Source organism: Prunus avium, chromosome 7 (assembly GCF_965620075.1).
Source record: "Prunus avium chromosome 7, drPruAviu1.hap1.1, whole genome shotgun sequence".
Lineage (NCBI taxonomy): Eukaryota > Viridiplantae > Streptophyta > Magnoliopsida > Rosales > Rosaceae > Prunus > Prunus avium.
The window spans coordinates 21,409,147-21,419,262 of NC_142290.1; the positions used below are offsets into that span (position 1 = coordinate 21,409,147).

Here is a 10,116-nt window from a genome sequence, read left to right on the forward strand (position 1 = left end):
ATCACCGTAATCAAAACAAAATAGTGTTGCATGTGTGTTCACACGGTTGGAAATACCTCTCAAGTTCAAAACTAAGGCAGTTAAACATTCAGCCATAATCATACAGCTATATATTGTAGCATCCCTGCAACAAGTCTACAGTAAGCTTTAGACGGAATAAATGCATGGCCTCATTTGAAATTTTCCCCAACTCCACATTCCAGCTCAGAAAGTCACAGTATTTGATGACAAACATCCCGCAGTCACCGCTGAAAATAGGTAATAAACTGTGAATCATTCCACATTCGCAAATAACATATGTAAATGGTTAGGTAGAAAGTTACTCACCCTCCAACTTGTTGGGCAGAATCCATTACACGATGAATTGGCCACTCACCTTTTCGCAGAGGAAAATCACCAACATACCCAGCTTCTTCTAACAATGGAGTGATCAATTTTGCAAGTGGCTGCACTGCCTTTACCAATATGTGGGTCCTAAACAAATCTATATTTGAATCGTACACAAAAATTTCACAACTTGTTAAATCTAAAACAAGTCCCACCCAGTGCTTTTGACTCACATTGTACGGCATAAAAACTTTTTTCACGGAAGACCAAGGTTTACCCCACGTAGGCAGTTTGCCATTAACCATTTTCACCAAAGCATTGCTATGGGTCCTATCTTCCTTTCCACCATAAAGGCGCATATGTTGCAAATCTATTGCAGCATAAGTCTACATAATGGCATACCAGTTATGCATAAGTTCAGATACCAAATGAACCAATTTAGCATGCATAATATATTATGGAAGATACATACCTGGAACAGAGTATCTACTATTGCCCAGTCCGAACGCACCAAGTTTGCATATATTGTCTGCCGTACCCTTAGCAAATACAATCCCATGTCGATGTTCTACACCAACAAATTTCCAATATTACCCCAATAAATCGTATAACAGCAGTTATTTGGGCACACCATAAAACAACATTAATACAACAACAATGAAGTTTCTATGTATTTATCTGCAATCTTTTATGAAATTTATTTTAATCTATAACATTATTTACTTCTTATACTTTGACTAATGTCATTTTACCACCCAAACAAATATTATGTTTCAGTTGCTCTATACTTACTGTGTCATTCAACCAACCATCCTTGGTCAAAAGGCGAATGAAGAAGTCATGCGAAGTGTCCACACCATGTTTTCCACATAATCTCACATGCGTACTGCAGGTGTCACCAAATATTAAAATCAAATCAGTTTCACCAAGTTCCTTACCAGAAAAATAAATTAGATTCACCAACAACTCAATAAGTTCTCATAATACAGTCATTTGAATTCCAATAAGTACCAAAGCAGGGAGAACCTACTTTTCTTTTTGTCCCCATTCCCAGGAGAATTTCGCTGTCTCTAGAAGCAAACCACGACGAACTGGCCTCAGGGGGTCAAAAGTAAGACCAACTGTCTCCTCCCCAATATTCGGAATCTCCTGCCTTTGCCAAGGAGTTTTGCATTCCACAGACTTTGGCCGCTTCATGGCAGGCTCAACAATTGAACTCTGTGCTCGACCCCGCTTTTTTTGGACCTTACGCACAACTACATCATCATCAAGATTATTATCATCATCGGCATCACCCTCTTCCATTGCCACTTTCCATTTTCGACAAGGGTTTTTAAGAAAGTTAACAAGGGTCACACAAACCAATGCAGGATCATCCCAGTTAATCTCTGGGGTTATGTATTCCACGTCTCCCTTGTCATTTTCTACAGCATGTACCTTCTCTCCACCCTTCTCATCTTCATCCTCTCTCTCCTCTTCGTCATCCAGCTTTTCATCTTTCATTTCACTGTCTTCAACCTGTGCCTCACATACACTCTCTTCCCTTTGCACTCGTTTCACCTTTACAACTGATGGCACAACCACAGTTCCACCTCCATGACCTATCATTTTTCTCAATGCAGTCAATTCTAACCTCATAACTTCCATCCCATGATTGGTTGCGTTCTTGAAATCTACAAAATTTGCCCATTGCTCACTCTTTTCACGATGCAAAATTTCAATCTCATCCCCCAATCGCTGCACAAGAGAGCTTACTTCAGCAAGGTCCGTAGATACTCGAGGACCCATACTAGGTGCATCCTCTTCATGAAAATTAGTTCCCCAAGTCCAGTACTTTTGCCTCAACTCGAGTGCACTTGGTCGTAGGAGGCGTAACGAAACATGCTGTCACAAAAACACAGTTCACATGTCATATACAATACACTTAACAACTTGAGTCATGAAATAAACATATTATTTACTGAATACCTGTTTGCTTTGAAAAATATACGCATTCAACTTTCTAAACTCAGGGGTTTTATCAGTAGATTCCCACCGGCAAATACGAGGAACTAATTCAGTTTTGTCCTTCCTCTTACAATATCTCAGAGGCGCCATTTCCAATTCAGGAATCAATTCATACGCCCAAACCTGCTCCAAGTTAATTTCAAAGTCAATAATTGTTTATGAACATGACTTTACAAAACAGAAATTATGAACTCAACTTTACAAAGCAGAAATTATGAATTAAACATTACTTGGAAAGCAAAGCTCAATCCCTTTATAGTCCACGCCGGTCTGTTAATTCTTTTATGCTTTTTATCCTCCAACTTCTTCTTCCTTTTCACCTCTTCTTTTCCTTTTCTCTGTCGTTTCTCTTTCCCATCATCATTCTCATCACTCTCTCTTTTTCCAGGACTAAACAACAAAGAATCCTGGAGCTGCTCAAATGATATCGAACCCCACGGAAAGTTGTTTAATTCCTCCATATTATGTACCAAGTGTAAATACTCCTCGTTTATCCTAACATTGGGGGCTTTCCCCAATATCACAAACTCTATAAAGCATAGCATTCCCAATTTGAACACGTCCTCACTTCCAAATTTGGCGCTTAAGAATGCTTTTTCTATGTCTTGTAATGTAATGTGGTTCTTATTGCTAATATGAGCATCAAGTAGCCGATTTACACCTTCATCCTCAGCTGTTATGTGAGGCTCTACTCCAAATTTCAGACCACTAATTAGACAAAATACTTTTGCAGTGAACTGCACCACATTGGACCCTATTGCATAGCTAAGCCCGTGTATGTCCTTCACACCAAGTCCAGCCACGCGCCGAAGGGCCAGACCATGCACCATTTGACCACTAAATGAAATTTTATCCAGCTCCATCAAGTGCCCAAAGCAGGTCTCTCTAAATCTTCTCATTTGTTCATTACTAAACTTCAACACAAAATTACTGAGTACTGTACTCGGCACACATAGATTATTCACCCTCGCCGAATACACCTCTGATTCAGGAAAACAAAGCTCAAACCCAGATTCCATTTTTGACCTGCAACATACACCATTTACCCAACTTAATATATACTCATATCTATACTACTCACATTACAATAAACACTAATACAAAAAGGATTCCTAAATCCATACGAATGACATATAATCAACACATTTAGATACAGACTCTGATACCATTATCCATACACTATAATGAACACATTAAGATACTCATATGATACTGATATCCAAACTACTCACAGTATTATCGTGTTGGTTCTGATACACATCCACACTATTATCGGTGATAAAGGAAGACTGGATTGTTTATGTGGCCAGTTCAAACTTAAGAGTATTCTTTCCATTAAACATAAATGACATTATCCTAGCCATTGTAATAGTTTCCTACTGCATCTTTCTAAAAAATATACTCATATGATACCCAAATACATATTATTCACACTGTTATCAAGACATTCAGATACACAATCGGATACCTCTTTCTTAAAAAAAAGATACAGAACAAGGGATACCCTCTTAAGATACCCAGATTACCCACTAATTAGTGTGAAGATACACAATCGGATACCCTCTTAAGATACCCAGATTACCCACTTATTTGCAAGATACAAAACAGACACCCATATCCATACTACACACGTTATTATCAGCACATTCAGATGCAGAATCTAACACCGATAGAAATTCAATATGTCTTGTCAGATCACCCATATTCAAGACTAAAAGATAATCACTTAGCATTGACCCCTATGAAATAATCACCTAAATCATTCAAAATGAAATTTTTCGTCTTTGTTTTCAATACAACCAAAAACAATTAAATACTAAAGATATCATCATCAGCAACATCAGAATCATCCTTACTTTCATCCTAATCAAATTGGGGCAGCAACGTGAATGGCTATCTTTCAAGTTTCTCTATACAAAGTATCTTCTACAGCAAAGAGTGTGGAAGACAAAGAGGAAGAGAGAGAAACAGTACCTCTGGATCTTGCCTTTCACGTTGTCGATGGTCTCAACCTCAAGAGTGATGGACCAGTTAGGGTTTTCACCCAAATAAAAAAGCGTCTTTCTGGTTTCTGTCAGAGAGAGAGAGAGAGAGAGAGAGAGAGAGAGAGAGAGAGAGAGAGAGAGTGTGTGTGTGTGTGTGTGTGTTTTGAGATTTTGCACAAATGAAAACAATTTTTTCTTTAATCTGGATTTTGGGTGGAGCTTCTGGGTATTTGGGTTTTCAGATTTTGGGGTTTGTAGTCATAATTCACAAAACAATTAAATGCAGAAATGAAGGAAGAAGAAAAGGCGCGAATGCCAAAGGAGGGAAATTGTAGCGTACACACTTACATGGTAAGCTTGCTTTTTCTTTACAGCCGTTGAGATTAGATTGGATGGCTGAAATTGATCCTCACATAGTATCCTCATTTAGGAGTCCTCGTTAGAGCCCAGCGCATGAATAATATACCTGCTGCTTTTTCGACCTTAAGCCAAGATTATTTTTGTATAGAGTTTTTATTACAAATGGTCATTTTGCGAAATATCATTTTTGATTTTTTATGTGTTTTTTTTGACATTATTGATCTTTTATGTTAGAGCATCTCCAATGGATATGTCAAAAATGCCACATAGATATTTAACGGCTATAAATAACATCTCACCACACTTGAACCGAATTGTCAAATCTGATGTGGAATGAAGGCTGGAGGTTCAGCTGTTACTTTTGACATTCCAAAAGCAAGATGTCAAATGAATATTTTATTATTTTTTAAAGACAGCTGGCTGTTACTTTCAATTTTTTTTCCTTTTTTTTTTTTAAAATTCTTTATCTTGAATGATTTGACAGTTATAATAATTATTTATTTTACATATCGAGTGGAGTGTAAAACTGTGTAAATGTCAAATTGCCACATCAGCCATCAAATTTAAATTTGATGTTTGGTATTTGACATATCCCTTGGAGATGCTCTTACACCTCATATATCAGTTTGGTCCTTGCTGTTAGGTTCCGTCAAAATCACTATTAAATTGATGACGTGGCATGTATATGATGCCTACATATCCAATGAGATAATGCCACGTTAATCTAAATACATAAAATTATTTTTTAAAAATAGTTTCACATTTAAAATCTAAAAAAATATTTAAAATTGGTTTTTTTAAAGTTGCAGATCTCTTCCCCTCTGCCCTCTCTCTCTCTCTCTCTCTCTCTCTCTCCGTGTAACTCAGTTCTTTTCTTGCCCACAACCCGATCGCCCCCATCTCCATCCGCAACCAACGCCCAACCCCATCTTCTCTCTCTTTTTTTCCTCTGTGGACTGCTTCTAGCATTGTCAAAATTTGCAAGAAAAGATAAAGTTTTTCGATGGGTATTAATTTTTGTATTTAAATCTCATTTGGGTTGCGATTGTTTCAATGGTTTCAGGCAGAGAGAGAGACACAGAGGAGGATGGGGAATGGGAGTGTTTTGTTGGATTACAAACTACTTCAGGAGAGGATGAGGGGGGTATGTGGGATTTTTATTTATTGAGATGGATTTTGGTGGAGAGAGACACAGCGGGGGAGGGAGAGGGGGCAGAGGGTGGAGAGAGAGCAGAGGGGGAGAGAGACGAGGGGCTCTGCAACTTAAAAAAAAAACATTTTTTTTAGACTTTAAATGTGAAATTATTATTATTTTAAATATTTTTTTATTTAGATTCATCTAGCATTATCTTATTGGATATGTGGGCACCACCACATACATGCCACATCATCAATTTAACAGAAATTTTCACGGAACTTAATGGCAGCACCAAATTGATGTGTGATCTGTAACATAAAGAACTAATAATGTTAGGAAAAAAAACATAAAGGATTAAATGTGATAATTTGGCAAACCTCATAACCATTTGTGATAAAAAAAACCCTTTTGTATATGGTTTGACAACCTTTCTTTTCAGTGATCAAACATATCTGCATGTTGATTCTTTATGTCCACACAATTAACATGACTGATATTGATGTTAATATGTTATAGGTACGAAACCTTGCTCATCAAAGATATAATCGATGTGATATGGAAAAGATTTCGTCAAAGGATCAGCTAAATTCTCATCAAACCGTACATAATCCACTCTTACAGCCCCATTCGAAAGAAACTCTCTAATAGTACTGTGCTTGCGACGTATTTGTCGCCTCTTGCCGTTATAATAACAGTTCTGAACTTTTGCAATAGCTGAAGTACTATCACAGTGGATAAGAACAGCTGGTATCGGTCTCTCCCATAAGGGGGTATCTGAGAGTAGGTTTCTTAACCAACTTGCTTCCTCACTAGCCATTGCTAGGGCTATCATCTCTGACTCCATTGTGGACTGAGCCAGAATAGTCTGTTTCTTAGACTTCCATGAAACTGAACCACCAGCAATATTAAATATATATCCACTAGTAGCCTTTGAATCATCTGACAGGGTATTCCAATCAGCATAACTATATCCTTCTAGGACAGCGGGAAACTTCTCATAGTGCTGTTAAGCTCATAATTTCATACATATACATGCCCAAATTTACTTACTTCTTTTGCTTAGTTTCCTAGATTTCTATGTTATTTGTCTCTCTTTGTGTGTTTTGTAGGCAAAAAGAGCAAGAGAGCATAATTCATGCAATTCAAGCATGTTAAGGCCTAATTTGGATGAATCGATGAAGAGCTTAAAGACAAACTCATTTTGGCTACAGCCCCCTGCCAGTCCAGTTTCGTAGGTCATATTTCAAGCTTTGTTTCAGCAACCTACATAGCTCGGATGAGGCAACATTCTTCATGAAAGTTGTTCCAATGGATGTATACTATAACATATCCAACATTCAGCCCCATTGGATAAATATGGAGTCTGTTACCTAGCAAACACAGAACCATGCTCAGGTGGATTTTTGTCAGCGAGCAAAACGAGTTAGCAATTTGTTTTGGCCTTAACTTCTTCATCCGAGCTTGGATTGGGCCAATACTTGTGTGGGTGGATCAGACACATTCTGCACTTCAATTTGGAGTGCTTAAAGTCATTATTTGCTTAAGAGAAGCCCAATTTGTAAGCCCTTGAAGTTGCTGGTCATGCTGACCTCAGGATGAGCTATTGTTTCTGGTTGGAAGCTTGGTCATGGTGACATGAAGATGAGCTAGGGCTGCTGGTGGGATTTATTGGTGAAGTGAATCAACCAATTCAGATTTTCTAATACAAGTGCATCAACCAATTCATATTTTCTAATACAAGTGTTGTATGCATTAGCCATATCAAATTCAGATTTTCACTTCCCCTAGGCCTATAAATAGGGATGTTCTCTAAGCTTGTAAACACACCCCAAGGGGGGAGCTCTCAAACACTTCTCTAGAGCTCCCTTCCCTTCTCTCCCTCAAATTCTCTTAGTTTTCCTTTCTAGATTCTCAATTGATTGTAACAAAAATCCTTTTACTAAATTTTCCTTTAAGTCCTTCCAAGTTCCACTTTAATTTTCATTGTTATGTAAATTCTTTTCTTTAGTTTCAAGTTTGATTAGTTTCCAAGTTTCAATTATGGTTTTTGTTCTTATTCATTATGCTTATAAGTTAATATGCTAGTTTGAATGATTGATCACCATTTAGGCTTGCATGTTAGCTATCTTGGTTTGAATTAAGAGTATACACCATGCTTTAATTCGAATTGAACTATGAATAGGAAGAGTATGTATGGACATTCGACAACAGGGATTAGATACATACTTGGTTGTTTAAAATGTTCTTCTATGCTTAATGGGTTCCTAATGCTTAATTTTAGGTTAGACAACAAATGATCAAATTAGGGAATGAGGAACACAAGGTTATGACCACACACCATGGCTTAATCATACTTTAGCTAGAATCAATCCATTAATCTAATTGAACTTGGGAACTTATTTGCTTGAGTTATTTCCTTTTTTCTTGTTGTATTTATTTCCTTTCTTTTTCATTTCTGTTTTGTGTAGGGAAAATGAATGGGATCATTCAATCACCAATCCTCGTGGGATCGACCTCGCACTTACATACGCTATACTACCGAACGGCTCGTGCACTTGCGAGTATCACAAGTTGAGGATGCAGCTTAATCCATTTTGGTGCAGCTGTATCTACGCAACAAGTGCAATCCAAGGTTCATTGTCCTTTTAAGGTACCGCGTGACCCTCTCAATAGCATACCAATGCTCCAAACTAGGTCTACTTGTAAACCTGCATAGTACTCCTACGACATAAGCTATATCGGGCCTAGTGCAATTAGTAGCATATCGAAGGCTACCAATGATGCTCGCATACTCAGTCTGTCTAACATTGTCACCAATGTTCTTGAACAACTTTACACTAGGATCATAAGGAGTACATGCTGGTTTACAGTCAAAGTAATTATACTTCTTAAGGATTTTTTCAATGTAATGAGATTGATCCAAAGAGAATCCTTTTTCAGACCTAGTTATCTTAATTCCAAGTATCACATTTGCATCACCTAAATCTTTCATATCAAAGTTCGCACATAACAAAGATTTGACACTATTCACAGCATGAATATTAGAGCCAAAAATAAGTAAGTCATCCACATAGAGACATATAACAGTGCAAACATTATTCTCATGCTTAAAATAAATACATTTGTCGCTTTCATTTATTTGAAAACCATTTGAGATGACTGAACTATCAAATTTTGCATGTCATTGCTAAGGTGTTTGTTTCAAACCATAAAGAGATTTGTCTAATTTACAAACTTTATTTTCTTTTCCAGGAACAATAAAACCCTTAGGTTGGTCCATGTAAATTTCTTCCTCTAAATCACCTTTCAAGAACGCTATTTAAACGTCCATTTGGTGCACAACAAGATCATGAATAGCAGATAAAGTAAACAACACACGAATAGAAGTTATCCTAGTGACAGGTGAATAAGTATCAAAGAAAATAATAATAATAATAAATACGTAATTTAGCATGCTCTCTAGTGACAGGTAAATACCATGCTCTCTAGTTTAGAGAATTATAAATGATTTATTTCTTTTTTAGTGTTTGCACTAAAACTAGACAGGTAGTAAGTAGGCCAACTTAAAGATGAGGTGGATGTTGAAGGTGAGGACCCTCAGTATATAAGAGCATTCGGTAAATAAATGGACATGCATACAGAAGACAAATGTACGTGGTTCACCCGAATAATGGGCTACGTCCACGAAGAAGTATGTTCTCATTATGATAATGTGTGTATATATTGTACATAGGGTTAGACCCAAGGGGAAGAGGAAGAATACTGAAGGCTGAAGGCCGAAGGCAGATGCCGAAGGCCGAAGGCTGAGGATCTGGCTGAAGGCCAATGATCCGTGGGCTTATAAATGGGCTCATGGGTAAGCCCATGAGGCCCCAGTAGCCTGCCCCAACCCTCTTCTTCTTGAAGGGGAGAGGTCTCCTTTTATAAAGAAGGGAGAGTCACCTCCTCTTGTGTTTTGTCGATGTGGGACTCCCTTCCCTTTGGCTTGGGAGTGTTTGGGAGTGCTTGGCCAGATATTGTACAAACAGGAGTCCCCCAAGTTCCCGATTTAAGGAGGTACTTCTCGATTGGGGACTTGTAGTCATCAATGCACTGGCCAAGTAATGCTTCAGCTCATTCTTTGCTTTCTCTTGTATGTAGCATCGGTGCGGAGTTATTGAATCAGTTGGCATAAGTGCTGGAAGTTTGGAGGATTCTCCATTAGTGCCGTTCGGCAGGTGGCATAGGTGTTGGAATGAAAATATGTCTCTTGGGAGGTGCCGTTCGGCAGGTGGCCTTGGTGCCGAATCATTTGGGGGG

The 10,116-nt window shown here is 38.0% G+C and overlaps 1 protein-coding gene across 1 annotated transcript; it reads right to left on the reverse strand.

The window, feature by feature from the left end:
* Window positions 1–634: 634 nt before the first annotated feature.
* Window positions 635–4,444, reverse strand: LOC148293118 (uncharacterized). The gene is made up of 7 exons (XM_088244596.1): window positions 4,309–4,444; window positions 2,565–3,360; window positions 2,296–2,457; window positions 1,358–2,211; window positions 1,120–1,213; window positions 800–895; window positions 635–697 (listed from the first exon to the last, which is right to left on the reverse strand). Exons 2-7 carry the CDS (start codon window positions 3,351–3,353, stop codon window positions 635–637), a joined length of 2,058 nt encoding a protein of 685 aa, XP_088100722.1. The 5' UTR covers window positions 3,354–3,360; window positions 4,309–4,444.
* Between the last annotated feature and the right edge of the window lie 5,672 nt (window positions 4,445–10,116).